We start from the raw sequence: 18,624 nt of genomic DNA, 5'->3' as shown, positions 1-18,624 counted from the left end.
AAAAATTTGACCCAAAAAATGACAAAAAAGTTACAAAAATGAGTTGAATACCCAACAAAAAAATGATGGAAAAAAATTCTGATGACGTGAGGAAAAAGATCCTCTCAGTTCAGGCGGGAGTTAAGAGGTTAAAATATTGCTTCACTCCTTTAGTTTAGCTTTTGCCGAATGTCTACTTTGTACAATATGAATTCATGTTTGACTACTATATTATTGGCTCCCCTTTATTTATCCTTTTACATTCTCATTAATACAAGTGCCTTCCTCGGCCAGTAGGAGGCGCCATTGGACCGTTCATCACACACACACACAGCCGCAGCCGATCCTCTCATCGCTGTACTTCTTGGATTCTGGTTGATACTTTGATGATTTTTCCCCCAAATTTAACCATATACAGTAAGTTTAATCTTTTATCACGGTCTGTGTCGAGCCTGACTCTCCTGTAACTCAATTTGAACGCCAACGTGACGCTAAAACAGAAAGCTAATACCAGGTTAGCATTTAGCAACAACAATGTTATGCTAGTTAACGGCTAAGCTTTAAAGCGGGGTTGGAGGCAACTCCGTGAGCCTTTGACATGTTAGAGATGAATATTATTGTTTTCTGTTGTTTCTCTTTAGGGCTGAAGCTTCAACACCTGTTTGTGAGTTTGTAAAAATGTCTAAAAGCCAAACGCTGAGAGCTCTGGTGAATGAGCGTCTGGCTGCGGCGGCTGAGGAGATATTTGTGCTGGTTGAAAGAACGATAGCGGAGTATGAGGAGGAACTGTGTCGCTCCAAAGAGGAGAACCAGAGGAAGCAGGAGCTCCTGGACCAGGTTCTCAGCTGCAGAGTCGCACTGGCCACAGAGAAGTTCCAGATCCCACCAACCAGTCCTGGCCCCGGTCTGAACCAGGAAATCACAGAGACTCCCCGGATTAAAGAGGAGCCGGAGGAGCAGAGCGTCAAAGAGGAGGAAGAGCAGCCGCCAGAGTAGGCTCCACCACTTTAACCCCATTTCATCCAGTTTGGCTTTACCCTAATCAAAGAGCTTCTTGGGGAAAAAAGCACCAAAACAGCCACAAAAATGAGAAGAAAACAAGGATGTAAACGCTGAAAAATGTGACAAAAAGTGACAAAAATTCAACAAAAATGTGACAAAAATTCAACCAAAAAGTGACAAAAATTCAACAAAAAAGTGACAAAAAAGTGACAAAAATTCAACAAAAAAGTGACAAAAATTCAACAAAAATGTGACAGAAATTCAACAAAAATGTGACAAAAATTAATCAAAAAAGTGACAAAAATTCAACAAAAATGTGAAAAAAATTCAACCAAAAAGTGACAAAAATTCAACAAAAATGTGAAAAAAATTCAACAAAAATGTGAAAAAAAGTGACAAAAATTCAACAAAAAAGTGACAAAAATTCAACAAAAATGTGACAAAAATGTGACAAAAATTCAACCAAAAAGTGACAAAAATTCAACAAAAATGTGACAAAAAAGTGAAAAAAATTCAACAAAAAAGTGACAAAATTCAACAAAAATGTGACAAAAATTCAATAAAAAAGTGACAAATATTCAACAAAAATGATAACCTGGCTAACACCATGCTGCTGTGTGCGCTCAAATTATTTCGAACTGCACAGCAAACTTTCAGCAAATTTTCCGGTGGATTTGGGAACCAATCACAGCGAGGAGGGACGGCAAGACGATGACGCACTATTCGATATACGGAAGCTTGAAGTTTATTTACGGATTTAAAAAAAAAAAGTTTATTTACGGATCCAACATGCCAGCAGCAGACACGATGGTATTTTTTGATCAAGCTTTAGACCTTGTTCTAAATAATTTAGCTCAAAAGTTTTACAGCGGGTACGTCATACGTCATCTCATACGATGATACGATTGGCCATGGCCTCGTGCAGACGCATGATAGACTTTTTTTTTTTCCGTATCGCCCAATAAACGACTATGAACGATCGTAAACCACACCTCTCCTACGAGAAAATGAATTGGTGGTCCCCAGACTAAATATCACTGCATTTGGTTTAGGCGGGTGGTAAGAGTTTAAACATGTCTCACATTTCACTCACACAAACTGAGATATATTTAATACTTTTCAGGCCTGTCCCGGAGTCCAGTGCTGTCTGTGTGAAGACTGAAGAGTCCTGGCTTCATCAAAGACAAACTGAGCACCGAGAGGACATCAGCTCAGAGCCATATTTCTATTCAGAGACTGAGGAACTTAATGAGCGCTCATGTGACAATGATGGAAACTGGGGACCTCCATTCAGTAGTTCAGCTGCTCAAATGGAGACAGAGGCTGATGGAGACGTTCAGGTCAGAGCCAGAAGATCCAGACTGTCCCCCCAGATCAAGTCTGCACCAGAGACCACTTTCTACATCGGACACGTGTCGGGAGCCGAGAGGAAGATGTTCCAGTGTCACGTTTGTCACAAGAGTTTCGGGACAAAACAAACTTTACAAACTCACATTAGAATTCACACGGGGGAGAAACCTTTTGGATGTCCAGTATGTAAAAAAATGTTCAGCCGAAAAAGTACCCTTAATTTACACATAAGAATCCACACTGGAGAGAAACCATATGGCTGTTCCTTTTGTAAGAAAACGTTTTCCCAAAAATGTAATCTCAAAACACACATGATCACCCATCATGCCTTGCAATCTCGTCAGAGCTTGAGATTACAGCCTCAGAATAGGTTCGGTGGCACAGGTCCAATTGGAGACGCTTAATAATATCAGTGATGTGCGTCTGCACTGCCTCTCATGAGGAGAAAACGAACTCTCAATATTAACCTCTTAACTCCCGCCTGAACCGAGAGGATCTTTTTCCTCACGTCATCAGATTGTTTTTCACATCATATTTTTGTTGGGTATTCAACTCATTTTTGTAACTTTTTGGTCATTTTTTATCACATTTTTGTCATTTTAACATCAATTTTGTATCAATTTTTTTTATCTTTTTGTTTTCTTTTTTTGTCAATTTTTTATCCATTTTTTTTTCAAATTTTTGTCATTTGTCACAAAAAATTGAAGAAAAAACAACAAGAATTTGACAAAAGATTTTTTTGTCAAATTTTTCCGTCAATTTTTTATCACATTTTTGTCATTTTTTTGTAGCATTTTTGTCATTTTTTGTAGCATTTTATCCAATGGCCGCTGGCTGCCCTGCTTTTTGACCACAAACGTGGGGGCCGCCATTGCTCCGCCGTTGCTGCAGTACCTCCATGTCGCCGCTAGGCCCCCATTGAAAAGCATTGGACTTTAGACACGTTAAAAACTACTTTAAAGCCTGGTTTCAATTGTTTCAACGCTAGACTAGGCTTGATCTTCCTCCTGAGATCACGCTGGGTTAATAACAATATATGAAACCAGGCTGGTTTTCGTAATATGATTTTTTGAAATCTCGTATTTAATGAGGCTCGGACTGTTAGCATTGGAGCAGCGCGAGCTACACGTCACGCAAGGGCCGAGTCTACGGTGAAAATCCCCCCCGTATGTCCTTTTTAGGAACATGCTTCGTCAGAGCTGGGGAGGGGGAGTCTGTAAATCCGCCATGAATTGCCCCACGGCCGTGGTCATTCTGGTAAACGGGGAGGAGTGAGCAGAAGACGTCCATTATTTTCTACAGTCTATGATTTTTGTCATTTTTTTCATCAATTTTTCGTTACTTTTTTGTCAATGTTTTCTCACTTTTTTGTCACATTTCCATCATTGTTTTCGTCTCAGTTTTGTTGCTACTTTCCCAGCTTTTTTCCAGAAGCTTTTGGACTGGGGTAAAGCCAAATTGGAGAACATGTGCTCGGTTCAGGTGGGAGTTAAGGGGTTAAAGGACCACGAGTTCTTCTTCTCTTCTCAGTAACACTGTGTCCCCGTTTCTTACCGAATTATTTTAAAACATCAACTTTCAACGCCCAAAATATTCAATATCTGTGTCACACTCACAGTTTGGGATACGATCTGGGTAGTCCTGACCTTTAACCTGGACCAGCATGCTTTGCGCTCGGTGAGATGCCGAATCCGCTTATTCACTCGCCCACTTTTAGCCACGGATCGGCACTTCCTATTCCTATGTTTCACCGTTTCACTGTGATCAGTTTCTTGCTCCTATCAGTTGCTAATACCGTGTTAAGAAGGTGGTTCTGAGACGAGCCTCTGGCCGGTCCCACACACACTGACCTGGGCTCATGTCTTCACTATGTGCCTCTTCACCCCCAAAAAAAACACATTTTAAATGTTTTTGTTGGAGGCTTTGGTTTTCTTTTATATGGATGAAGTATGTGGAGCATGCATGATATGTTTAACCCGTTAACTTGACTTTAAATCCTGTTTTCAAAGACCCGCACAGTTTAACCTTTTAACTCCCGCCTGAACCTTCATTTTTTTGTTGGGTATTCAACTCATTTTTGCAACTTTTCTGTCATTTTTTTTGTCCATTTTTTATCACATATTTGTCACATTTTTTGTTATTTTTTTGGTCTTTTTTTGTCAATTTTTTTGTCAAATTTTTGTAATTTTTTTGACAATTTTTTTGTCAAATTTTTTGTGATTTTTTTGGTCAAATTTTTTAATTTTTTTCATCCATTTTTTATCAAATTTTTGTCATTTTTTCTTTACATTTTTGTGATTTTTTGTGTGACATTTTTGCCACTTTTTCACCAATTTTTTGTCATTGTTTTCTCACTTTTTGTCACATTTCCATCATTGTTTTCGTCTCAGTTTTGTTGCTGTTTTCACAGCTTTTTTCCAGAAGCTTCTGGACTGGGCTAAAGCCAAACTGGAGAAAATGTGCTCGGTTCAGGTGGGAGTTAAGGGGTTAAACATATAGGGATAATTAGGCCTGTCACGATAATTACTATATCAACTTATCGTTCAATAAATCACAGATAAACGATATGTTTTTGGGTTTGATATTTAGCTTTTCCCCCTATTTTTTCTTTCTAAAACTTGGATTTCTAACTGAAGCAAATGAAGTGACATTATTGGTATTTTAGGATATGATTATGCACTTTTAGAACAACTGTCATTTTGATGCCTGAGAGTTGTCAGTATCTAGTATCGTTAGAGTCAATATCGTTTATCGCGATACTTTCCTGCCTCGATATATCGAACTTCAAATTTGTCATCGTGACAGGCAGAGGGATGATTAAAGTAAACACGTTATTGAGAAGACCGGCTTTTTGATGAGGAAATGTCTAAAGTGCAGATCACAGCAGGCGGATCAGGATGTTATTGTTATTTATTGGGTTCCATTGTGTCCGACGTGTCATTATTCCGAAAATTTCCGGCACATTTTGGGCCGACCCTTATTTATTTCCCCTCTCCTGCAAAAGAGATGTGTTTTTTGCATTGTATTTATTTATTTTTTATTGTAAATTAAATGACTTAGAACTTGTAATGTCTCCTCATCTCTGCAAGACTGGGTAATAGTTGCCTCTATGAACACCATGGACTGTAAAGATGATGAATGACAGTTTATGCTGAATACACGTCGCCTCGTGATCTTTGTACATGACATTTTGGATATAAACGGTGAAATTTTACAGATACAAGAATTAAAAAACAAGTTTAATTTTCAAGGTTCTCTCAAAGAATATAGGAGAATCTGTAAATCTATCCCAGTGGCTTTGATACAGCTGATAAAAAACATAATATTTTCTTCTACTGTCCAAATCAAACTTCCACATTTAAAAAATAGGAGAATCAAGCATTACAGACAAAAAATGTGACACAAATGTCTAAATAAAGCTTTCAAAAAACATCATGATTATGATAGGAAGATAAAGCTTAAAATATTACAAAATCCAACAATTTCAGAAAAACATTGGACATTTATAAAATGGCCAATCACACCCAAAGTAAAAGAGCACATTTTCTCCAGTTTGGCTTTACCCCAATCCGAAAGCTTCTGGAAAAAAGCTGTGAAAATAGCAACAAAACTGAGACGAAAACAATGATGGAAATGTGACAAAAAAGTTATGAAAAAGTGGCAAAAATGTCACAAGAAATTGAAAAAAAATTGGAAAAAAAATGAAAAAAAGTAACAAAAATGTGACAAAAAATTGACAAAAATGTGATAAAAAATTGACGAAAAAAAGACAAAAAAAATGACAAACAATGACAAAAAAATGACAAAAAAGTTACACATATTAGTTGAATACCCAACAAAAAAATGATGAAAAAAAAAAAATCTGACGTGAGAAAAAAGATCCTCTCGGTTCAGGCGGGAGTTAAGAGGTTAATAATGAATTTTGTATGTTTTTATCCTTGAATTTTGTAAAAAGATCCAACCAAACTGTGGAAGAAATGTGCGATGCTGCAGAATTGTTTCTGATCCTGTAACACATTGTCATTTATCTGAGAACAAAGCCTTATTTTATTTTACTCTATTTCATTTTACTTGCCTTGCCTGTTTTTTTGCTGTTTTGTCTCCACGAGATCTTGTAATACACGTTAAAAAACAAAACAAAACAAAAAACACGTAGCCTCGCGAGGAAGAAGTCCAGCAGGTGGCGCTAATGCACAATTCTTTACTTGCTCACACCCATTAAACGCAGAAGAAGTGCAGAGGCTCTTCCTCCTGTCATCACTGCACCGCTTCAGAATTCTGAATACTTTGACATTTCTCCTGTAATTTCACGGACTACTGTAAGTTTAACCTCTTATTTTCTCCATGTTTGCTCCGGGTTTGCTGTGTTTAAACCCTGGACGAAAATGTGAATCGAAAATGAAACGAAAACAAAAGGCTAATGCGGGGCTAGCTTAGCATTTAGCACACTCGGTTATACGAGCGAGCGATCGCTGTTATTGTTTACTTCCGCAATTTTCACCGGATGTTTTGGTGAATTGGAGGCAGCTGATGCATACAGGCCTCTAACCCGGTTTTATAAAATGATAGATCTGTTACAGCGCAAGAGAAGCTGTTTATGGACATTGTTTTTGCTGATTATAGGATTTTAATAAAATGTTTATCAAATATGAAAATGTAAAATGCCTACCACGGCCAACGGGTGTGACGACATGGCCATCGCACGTATTGCACAGAAATGGTTAGAACTCTCCTGTGACTGACAGTAATATTAACAGCAATATTAACTGTAATATAACTGTAATATAACTGTAATATAACTGTAATATAACAGCAATATTAGAGGTTTAACCTCTTACCACCCGCCTAAACCAAATACATTTTTTTTATTTATTTGTTTATTTGACAGGGACAGTACAAGGAGACATTGCCAACTCGTTGGCCGATGTTCTGTACATAAGGCGTCTAGCCATCGGCTAATTTGCAGCCTCCATCCCTGGACGGTGATTCTGTCCTCTTTGGCTATTATATAGGTCTGTGTAACACCTCATTTGAAAGCTAAGACCCGCAAAACTGATCTTGTTCCTCGCGTTGTTCTTTTGTATCTTTTATTTTTTTCCTCCTTTTTTTTTCAATTTTTGTCACATTTTTGTTGAATTTTTGTCACATTTTTGTTGAATTTTTGTCACATTTTTGTTGAATTTTTGTCATATTTTTGTTGCGTTTACATCCTTGTTTTCTTCTTATTTTTTGTGGCTATTTTGGTGTTTTTTCCCAAGAAGCTTTTTGATTAGGGTAAAGCCAAACTGGAAATAAATGGGATCCGTTCAGGTGGGAGTTAAGAGGTTAAGGATTCGCAAAGTTTGGTGCAAAAGATGTCGGGGACAATTTTGATTTGGTGAATTAGGACAAATGACGGTGAGTAAATAAACAGACAAAATGGTGATGAGCCTGAATCCAGTCTGTGTGATTTTATATTTATTTCTGTTTCATAACAAACAAAATGATCAGAAACAAAGACTTACATGTATCCAATTATTTGATATTTTTATTACCCCAATTAATATTTTCTTCCAATTAAGAATTACATTGAATACCAGTATTTTGTGTCCCACTATCACTTTACATACGGTTGTTTAAACACTGCACTCACAGACGATGGTCACATTAGACTTTGTTTTGCTCTGTCTCTTTTTAGGGCTGACTCTGTTAAAATGTCTAAAAGCCAAACCCTGAGAGCTCTGGTGAATGAGCGTCTGGCTGCGGCGGCTGAGGAGATATTTGTGCTGGTTGAAAGAACGATAGTGGAGTATGAGGAGGAACTGTGTCGCTCCAAAGAGGAGAACCAGAGGAAACAGGAGCTCCTGGACAAGGTTCTGTACCCAGAGATTGTACTGGTCAGAGGGAATGTCCAGATCCCACCAACGAGTCCTGGTCCCGGTCTGAAACAGGAAACCACAGAGACTCCCTGGATTAAAGAGGAGCCAGAGGAGCAGAGCGTCAAACAGGAGGAAGAGCAGCCACCAGAGTAGGCTCCGCCCCTTTAACCTCTTATCTCCCACCTGGACGGATCCCATTTCATCCAGTTTGGCTTTACCCTAGTCAAAAAGCTTCTTGGGGAAAAAAGCACCAAAACAGCCACAAAAATGAGAAGAAAAAAAAGGATGTAAACGCAACAAAAATATGACAAAAATTCAACAAAAATGTGACAAAAATTCAACAGAAATGTGACAAAAATTCAACAAAAATGTGACAAAAATTCAACAAAAAAGTGACAAAAATTCAACCAAAAATGTGACAAAAATTCAACAAAAATGTGACAAAAATTCAACAACAATGTGACAAAAACTCAACAAAAAAATGACAAAAATTAAACAAAAATGTGACAAAAACTCAACAAAAAAGTGACAAATTCAACAAAAATGTGACAAAAATTCAACCAAAAATGTGAAAAATTTAAACAAAAAAGTGACAAAAATTCAACAAAAAAGTGACAAAAATTCAACCAAAAAGTGACAAAAATTCAACAACAAAAATGACAAAAATTCAACAAAAATGTGACAAAAATTTAACCAAAAAGTGACAAAAATTCAACAAAAATGTGACAAAAATTCAACAAAAAAGTGACAAAAATTCAACCAAAAATGTGACAAAAATTAAACAAAAATGTGACAAAAATTCAACAACAATGTGACAAAAATTAAACAAAAAAGTGACAAAAATTCAACAAAAAAGTGACAAAAATTCAACCAAAAATGTGACAAAAATTAAACAAAAATGACAAAAATTCAACAAAAATGTGACAAAAATTTAACCAAAAAGTGACAAAAATTCAACAAAAATGTGACAAAAATTCAACAAAAAAGTGACAAAAATTCAACCAAAAATGTGACAAAAATTAAACAAAAAAATGACAAAAATTCAACAAAAATGTGACAAATTCAACAAAAATGTGACAAAAATTCAACCAAAAATGTGAAAAATTTAAACAAAAAAGTGACAAAAATTCAACAAAAAAGTGACAAATTCAACAAAAATGTGACAAAAATTCAACCAAAAAATGACAAAAAATTCAACAAAAAAGTGACAAAAATTCAACCAAAAATGTGACAAAAATTCAACAAAAATGTGACAAAAATTCAACAACAATGTGACAAAAACTCAACAAAAAAATGACAAAAATTAAACAAAAATGTGACAAAAACTCAACAAAAAAGTGACAAATTCAACAAAAATGTGACAAAAATTCAACCAAAAATGTGAAAAATTTAAACAAAAAAGTGACAAAAATTCAACAAAAAAGTGACAAAAATTCAACAAAAAAGTGACAAAAATTCAACCAAAAAATGACAAAAATTCAACAAAAATGTGACAAAAATTCAACCAAAAATGTGACAAAATTAAACAAAAAATGACAAAAATTCAACAAAAAAATGACAAAAATTCAACAAAAATGTGACAAAAATTCAACAAAAATGTGACAAAAATTCAACAAAATTGTGACAAAAATTCAACAAAAATGTGACAAAAATTCAACAAAAATGTGACAAAAATTAATCAAAAAATCAACAAAAATGTGACAAAAACTCTATTTTTTTTTTACAAAAATGTGACAAAACTTTAAAAAAAAAAAAAGAAAAAAAAAAGGTGACACAACACAGCAACAACGCGAGGAAAAAGATCAGTTTTGTGGGTCTTAGCTTTCAAATGAGGTGTTACACAGGCCTATATAATGGCCAAAGAGCACAGAATGCATTTGGTTTAGGCGGGTGGTAAGAGGTTAAACATGTCTCACATTTCACTCACACAAACTGACAAATATTTAATACTTTTCAGGCCTGTCCCGGAGTCCAGTGCTGTCTGTGTGAAGACTGAAGAGTCCTGGCTTCATCAAAGACAAACTGAGCAGCGAGAGGACATCAGCTCAGAGCCGTATTTCTATTCAGAGACTGAGGAACTTAATGAGCGCTCATGTGACAATGATGGAAACTGGGGACCTCCATTCAGTAGTTCAGCTGCTCAAATGGAGACAGAGGCTGATGGAGACGTTCAGGTCAGAGCCAGAAGATCCAGACTGTCCCCCCAGATCAAGTCTGCACCAGAGACCACTTTCTACATCGGACACGTGTCGGGAGCCGAGAGGAAGATGTTCCAGTGTCACGTTTGTCACAAGAGATTTGGGACAAAACAAAATTTACAAACACACATTAGAATTCACACGGGGGAGAAACCTTTTCGCTGTGTAGTCTGTAAAAAAATGTTCAGCCGAAAAAGTACCCTTAATTTACACATAAGAATCCACACTGGAGAGAAACCATATGGCTGTTCCTTTTGTAAGAGAACGTTTTCCCAAAAAGGTAATCTCAAAACACACATGATCACCCATCATGCCTTGCAATCTCGTCAGAGTTTGAGATTACAGCCTCAGAATAGGTTCGGTGGCACAGGTCCAATTGGAGACGCTTAAAGGGGGGGTATTATGCTAAATCGACTTTTTCAAGCTTTACATCATGTTATTAAGTCATTCCCTCATTAAAACCATGCCTGAAGTGTTGCCTTAGCACATTCACGTATTTTCGAGTAATCTGTAGAAACTCTGATGGCGGCCATTTTAGGGATAAAACGCCTGATTCCTTCAGGAAACGCCCTCGACCTCCAGGATACGCCTCCGACCTTTCGTCACCAGCCGAGTAACCAACCACTGCCCTTCAGCAGAACCCCCTCCCCGCAGTGTCTAGCCCTAAGATGTAAACAGGGTCATCATGGAGGATTAGCTTCATGTGTTGTGAACCGGAGCTACAGCAGCTCTGAGACTTGTACAAAGACACACATCAGTGTCTCTGTTACCGAAACACCCAGGATTAAAACCGGTGACAAGAACACTTATTTCAGTGTCTGGTTCTGCGCTGGGAATGTCTTAGGGCCTTGATGATGCACAGAGCCTCCGGAGAAAGCTAATGCTAAGCTAAACCTGAGTCATCACGTGAAAACGAGAAATATGCACAAATAAAGTCAATAAAACCACCACACACATAAAGAACCGTTTAACAATGATCACACACGGAGCCTGGCTTGTTGATTTGGAAGTTTATTGCTCACATTTCATCTACAATGGGTCATAGCCGAGTGGTTTTCTCCCGGAGCTAACAAGCTAGCCGCGACAAGCTAACGGGAAAATTCACTGAATACAAGCAGCATATTATGCATTGAAAACGTCACTAAAACAGGCAACTGCTTGAAGCAGCCTTTATGATGATCACACACGGAGCCTGGCTTGTTGATTTTGTAGTTTATTGCTCACATTTCATCTACAGTGTGTCGTAGCCGAGTGGTTTCTCCCGGAGCTAACAAGCTAGCCGCGATAAGCTAACAACCTTCACCTTCACAACATTCATTGAAAACAGGCAGCATATTATGCACAAATAACGTCAACAAAGCAGCAACTACTCGAAGCAGCCTTTACGATGATCACACAATGAGCCTGGCTTTACACATTTGTGGTTTATTGCAGACTTTTCATCAACAATGAGCAGTAGTCGATTATAACAAGCTAACGGGGTAACCTCGAAAAACCATTGTCCACTTGCACAGATAATGTCCGTCTTTTGAATCGTATGGGCTCCTGCAGATCCTGGTGTCGTCCATGGGGGTATAGTTAGAGATCCATAGGGCATGGCAGTTACAAAGAGAAGCCTCCAAACAGCAGTTATTTTTCAGGCAAGAGCCCTTTCCAAGCGTCCGGTGTGGAAGGTTCGTCTTCAAATCATATCCTGTGTGGCCATTGTTCACAAAGTGATAAACAGTAGCTCCTTTCCAACAATAATAATTAAAATGCACCGATCGTAGTTTCAATACTGTTGAGACAACGAGCGGAGTGTTGCGATGCCACAGACAGCGTGTGGAGGGGGCGTGTCGGAAAGGGTCAGAGGTTCTTAAAGAGACAGAGGCCTATTTCAAGTCATTCGCTACAGCCATTTTGAAAGAGCAATTTTATACAAGGCAGTTATTCTAATTTACTGCATTGACAGACCAACAGAAGGTTTCGTCATCATTGTAGTGTGCAATAGACTGGTGCTATGTGGCTGAAAAAAGCATAATACCCCCTCTTTAACCATATCAGTGATGTGCGGTCTGCACTGCCTCTCTCATGAGGAGAAAACGAACTCTCAATATTAACCTCTTAACTCCCGCCTGAACCGAGAGGATCTTTTTCCTCACGTCATCAGATTTTTATTCACATCATTTTTTGTTGGGTATTCAACTCAATTATGTAACTTTTTTGTAACTTTTTTTGTAATTTTTTGTAATTTTTGTCATTTTTTTGTCAATTGTTTTATTTTTTAAAATTTTTATCACATTTTTGTCATTTTTTGTCAATAATATCGTTTATCGCGATACTTTCCTGCCTCGATATATATCGAACTTCAAATTTGTCATCGTGTCAGGCCGAGGGATGATTAAAGTAAACACGTTATTGAGAAGACCGGCTTTTTGATGAGGAAATGTCTAAAGTGCAGATCACAGCAGGCGGATCAGGATGTTATTGTTATTTATTGGGTTCCATTGTGTCCGACGTCTCATTATTCCGAAACTACCACTGAGCAGAGGTGCCATTTATCTCTAAAAAACTGTCCCAAACCCGTTTTTTTCTGACTAAGGAGATGTGGGACTAATGGCAGCTCTGCTCAATGGCACATTTTGGGCCGACCCTTATTTATATCCCCTCTCCTGCAAAAGATGTGTTTTTTTATTATTTTTGTTTGGGGCATTGTGTTTATTTTTTATTGTCAATTAAATGACTTCGAACTTGTAATGTCTCCTCTTCTCTGCAAGACTGTGAAGTGAAGTAATAGTTGCCTCTATGAACACCATAACTGTAAAGATGATGAATGATCTTTGTACATGACATTTTGGATATAAACTGTGAAATTTTACACATACAAGAATTAAAAAACAAGTTTAATTTTCAAGGTTCTCTCAAAGAATATAGGAGAATCTGTAAATCTATCCCAGTGGCTTTGACACAGCTGATAAAAAACAATATTTTTTTCTACTGTCCAAATCAAACTTCCACATTTAAAAATAGGAGAATTAAGCATTACAGACAAAAAATGTGACACAAATATCTAAATAAAGCTTTCAAAGAACATCTCTGTCATGATTATGATAGGAAGATAAAACTTAAAATATTACAAAATCCGACAATTTCAGAAAAACATTGGACATTTATAAAATGGCCAATCACACCCAGAAGAAATGCAATTTAGAATTCTTAATAATTACTATCCATCCGCGGAGACATTAACCCCTTAACTCCCACCTGAACCGAGCACATTTTCTCCAGTTTGGCTTTACCCCAATCCAAAAGCTTCTGGAAAAAAGGTGAGAAAATAGCAACAAAACTGAGACGAAAACAATGATGGAAATGTGAAAAAAAAGTTATGAAAAAGTGGCAAAAATGTCACAAGAAATTGACAAAAAAATTACCAAAAAGTAACAAAAATGTGACAAAAAAATTAACAAAAAATGACAAAAATGTGATAAAAAATTGACGAAAAAATTACAAAAAATGACAAAAAAATGACCAAAAAGTTACTTTACTTTACTCTATTTTACTTTACTCGATTTTATTTTACTTGCCTTGCCTGTTTTTTGCTGTTTTGTCTCCACGAGATTTTGTAATAAACGTTTATTTAAAAAAAATTTTTTTTCAAAAAACACGTAGCCTCGCGAGGAAGAAGTCCAGCAGGTGGCGCTAATGCACAATTCTTTACTTGCTCACACCCATTAAACGCAGAAGAAGTGCAGAGGCTCTTCCTCCTGTCATCACTGCACCGCTTCAGAATTCTGAATACTTTGACATTTCTCATGTAATTTCACAGACTACTGTAAGTTTAGCCTCTTATTTTCTCCATGTTTGCTCCGGGTTTGCTGTGTTTAAACCCTGGACGAAAATGTGAATCGAAAATGAAACGAAAACAAAAGGCTAATGCGGGGCTAGCTTAGCATTTAGCACACTCGGTTATTGCCATAGAAATATATACAGGTTATTGCACAGAAATGGTTAGAACTCTCCTGTGACTGACAGTAATGTAACAGTAATATAACTGTAATATTAACTGTAATACAACTGTAATATTAACTGTAATACAACAGTAATATAACTGTAATATTAACTGTAATACAACAGTAATATAACTGTAATATTAACTGTAATACAACAGTAATATAACTGTAATATTAACTGTAATACAACAGTAATATTAACTGTAATACAACTGTAATATTAACTGTAATACAACAGTAATATAACTGTAATATTAACTGTAATACAACAGTAATATAACTGTAATATTAACTGTAATACAACTGTAATATTAACTGTAATACAACAGTAATATAACTGTAATATTAACTGTAATACAACAGTAATATAACTGTAATATTAACTGTAATACAACTGTAATATTAACTGTAATACAACAGTAATATAACTGTAATATTAACTGTAATACAACTGTAATATTAACTGTAATACAACAGTAATATAACTGTAATATAACTGTAATATAACTGTAATATAACTAATATTAGCTGCTAAAGAGGTTTAACCTCTTACCACCCGCCTAAACCAAATACATTCTGTCCTCTTTGGCTGTGTAACACCTCATTTGAAAGCTAAGACCCGCAAAACTGATCTTTTTCCTCGCGTTGTTGTATTGTGTCACCTTTTGTATCTTTTATTTTTTTCCTTCTTTTTTTTTCAATTTTTGTCACATTTTTGTTGCGTTTACATCCTTGTTTTCTTCTTATTTTTTTGTGGCTATTTTGGTGTTTTTTCCCAAGAAGCTTTTTGATTAGGGTAAAGCCAAACTGGAAATAAATGGGATCCGTTCAGGTGGGAGTTAAGAGGTTAAGAAGAATTCGGAATCCTTAATCTGCTTTTATAAAAAACAAAATTGGATATGTTTTATCCAATTATTATTATTTGATATTTTTATTACCCCAATTTTTTCCAATTAAGAATTACATTGAATACCAGTATTTTGTGTCCCACTATCACTTTACATACGGTTGTTTAAACACTGCACTCACAGACGATGGTCACATTAGACTTTGTTTCCTCTGTCTCTCTTCAGGTCTGACTCTGTAAAAATGTCTAAAAGCCAAACCCTGAGAGCTCTGGTGAATGAGCGTCTGGCTGCGGCGGCTGAGGAGATATTTGTGCTGATTGAAAGAACGATAGTGGAGTATGAGGAGGAACTGTGTCGCTCCAAAGAGGAGAACCAGAGGAAGCAGGAGCTCCTGGACAAGGTTCTGTACCCAAAGATTGTACTGGTCAGAGGGAATGTCCAGATCCCAACGAGTCCTGGTCCTGGTCTGAAACAGGAAACCACAGAGACTCCCCGGATTAAAGAGGAGCCAGTGGAGCAGAGCGTCAAACAGGAGGAAGAGCAGCTGCCAGTGTAGGCTCCGCCCCTTTACACATGTCACACATTTCACTCACACTGTAGATTTATAAATATAATCATGTTTAAATTATTTTTCAGGCCTGTCCCGGAGTCCAGTGCCGTCTGTGTGAAGACTGAAGAGTCCTCACTGCTTCAGCAAAGACAAACTGAGCACCGAGAGGAAACGCAGGGAGAGGACATCAGCTCAGAGACACATGAGGGACACACTGAGCACTGGTCTGACACTGACAATGACGACGACGGGGAACGACTGGGAACATTCAGCTGTTCAACTGCACAGATGGAGACAGAGGCTGATGGAGACCACGACCAAGTGCAGATCAGAGACAGAAGCACCAAACTGTCCCCCCAAAGCAAGTCTGCACCAGAGACCACTGCCCACACTGCCCACACTGGACACACGTCAGGAGCCGATGGAGCTAAGAAGACGAAGCCCCAGTGTCCGTTTTGTCAAAAAAGATTTTCGTCAAAAGAGAAATTGGAAATCCACATTCGAGTCCACACAGGAGAGAGACCTTACAGGTGTCCGGTCTGTGAGAAAACCTTCACAGATCTGTCCACCTTCAATAGACACAACAAAGTGGTCCACGCGGGGGAGAGAACCTTCACCTGCCCAGTCTGTAACAAAAACTTTGCCCACAAATACACTTTAGAATATCATAAACGAATACATACCGGAGAAAAACCGTACTGCTGCGCCGCCTGTGACAAAACCTTCGCAGATCACTCGACCTTCAGGCGACATTTAAGAACGCACACAGGCGAGCAACCATTCAGGTGCGAAATCTGTAAGAAAACGTGCGCCCGGAAAGATAATCTGCAAACACACATGAAAATCCATTTTGACGTTTAAGTGTCTCATTATTTTCAATATTATGACGTTGCTTGTCCTAGAACTGCACTTTTCTGAACTGAGATGTTTTTCCTGAGATCTGCAGGTTTGGGGTCACTGCCCCGGCGGCTCCTCTCCTCTCTTCCTTCCTCGAGTTTCTCATGTTTATATGTTAATAACAGGAAATATTTAATCTTTTTGTTCAATCACAAATTTTGTCTCACAAACTCTCGTGAACCCAATCTCGTGCTTCATCTCATCTTGTGGAATTTGTATTTCGTGCCGCCATAACACACAGCAGGGGTCGGCAGGTTTGCTTGGCGGAGGCCGATTGTCTTCATTGTAAAAAGAAGAAGAAGAAGAAGATCTTTATTTATATAGCGCCTTTCACAGACATATAGTCACAAAGCGCTTTACATGATGAGACAATTGTACATTCACTCCATACTCAGTGGTGGTAAACTACGTTTGTAGCTTCAGTTTCCCCTGGGGGAGACTGTCAGAGGCGCTTTCACGACTACACACGTCTGCGCCAACGGACCCTCTGACCACCACCATTCACTCACACACATCATTCATCCTGGCCTATTGTGCATGTTTTTTTTTAGTGGTAGGGGAAACCTGAGTACCCGGAGGAAACCTACGCAGACACGGGGAGAACATGCAAACTCCACACAGAAAGGCCCCGTCCCTGGTGGGAATCGAACCCGGACCTTCTAGCTGTGAAGCGAGAGCACTAACCGCTGCGCTACCGTGCCGCCCAGCTGCCAATTCTAGCCCAAAGTAAAGCACCATTTTGCCAGCATTGTCTGTACATTATGGTCATACCATTAAACAATGAAAAAAAGTTTAGGTTCTACTGAGATCTGAAGCAGGATAAAAGCGGACGGCGTTAGCATTTAGCCTCTCCCTCTCTCCTCTATAGCTCCAAAACAGGTCAAGATAGAAGCTACCAAGCTCTTCCACGTTTTCCCTATTTAAATATGGTTACGTGAAGTGTTACACTACAAAGTATAATTACACAAAATTAAACAATGTGGATTTTCTAAGCGAATAAACGGGGAACTATATTGTAAGGCGTAATAATACCAGGAGTAATTTGGCATCCGCACAGTAAAGTGAAGATTACTGCGCAGATTTCGAACTTACTCCTGCTATTATTACGCCTTACAATATAGTCCCCCCTTTTATCCGCTTAGAAAATCCACATTGTTTAATTTTGTGTGATTATACTTTGTAGTGTAACACTTCACGTAACCATATTTAAATAGGGAAAACGTGGAAGAGCTTGGTAGCTTCTATCTTGACCTGTTTTGGAGCTATAGAGGAGAGAGGGAGAGGCTAAATGCTAACGCCGTCTGCGCTGTGTTTACGTGACTGAAGGCACGGGGGAAGATCAGACAGGTCCTAAAGAACTCGTCAAAGCTCAGGTAAGAACATATCTCAGTATGGAAAAACGGTGGCCTATTCCTTTAAAGGAAATGACTTTGTTGTTTCAGCTCAAATCAAATGATTTGTTTTTCCCCCATCGTTTTTTCTTTCCATTTTTTCAATTTCTCGCCCAATGTTTGCCCCATTTCACCCAATGTTTTTTTCTTAGTATTATTTTTCCCCAATTTTTTTTCTTGTTTTCACAGTTGTTTTTTCTTTCTTGCTAATTTTTCCCAATTGATTCCCTATTTTTGCCATTTTTTTTTCCCAAAACAATTTTAACACAATTTTCCCTCATTTTTAGCCACATTTCCCCCCAAATTTATCCCCCATGTTTCGCACATTTCCTGTCATTGGAGATGAACCCGATATTGTAAATGTGCAGCTCTTCCACACATTATTGTTCTGTTTTAGATCTCGGATAAAGCACCGCTCAGATATTGTCTATATGTGACCTAATTGGGCGTTTTGTTTAAAATTTTGAAAGATTTGACTGTATTTTGCACATTTTTAGCGTATTCAAACTCTGATTTGTGTAATAAAATCATCTTCAAAATCATCCAAAACATCCTGAGGGCC

General features: G+C 37.7%; 2 protein-coding genes across 3 annotated transcripts in view; both read left to right on the top strand.

The window, feature by feature from the left end:
* The first annotated feature begins 304 nt into the window (after positions 1–304).
* The window catches only part of LOC306976776 (uncharacterized protein), a 57,707-nt gene continuing 39,387 nt past the window's right edge, over positions 305–18,624 (top strand). Inside the window, exons 1-3 of one of the 2 annotated variants that reach the window (XM_079574844.1) lie at positions 320–396; positions 621–971; positions 2,105–2,742. In XM_079574844.1, the coding sequence (XP_079430970.1) occupies positions 658–971; positions 2,105–2,735 (945 nt within the window). In that variant the 5' untranslated portion in view covers positions 320–396; positions 621–657 and the 3' untranslated portion in view covers positions 2,736–2,742. Of the gene's footprint in view, positions 397–620; positions 972–2,104; positions 2,743–18,624 lie in introns of those variants that run through there. The other variant, XR_013793785.1, reaches the window with a different exon arrangement.
* Positions 6,993–10,777, top strand: LOC306969198 (uncharacterized protein; the record flags this gene model as incomplete). The annotated part of the gene is made up of 3 exons (XM_079564798.1): positions 6,993–7,051; positions 8,009–8,338; positions 10,147–10,777. 3 exons carry the CDS (start codon positions 6,993–6,995, stop codon positions 10,775–10,777), a joined length of 1,020 nt encoding a protein of 339 aa, XP_079420924.1.

The sequence above is a fragment of the Gobius niger genome, assembly GCF_951799975.1.
Source record: "Gobius niger genome assembly, chromosome: 1".
In the NCBI taxonomy this organism is placed as follows: Eukaryota; Metazoa; Chordata; class Actinopteri; order Gobiiformes; family Gobiidae; genus Gobius; species Gobius niger.
The sequence above is the reverse complement of the archived record's forward strand: the minus strand, read 5'-3'. Positions and strand labels throughout refer to the sequence as shown.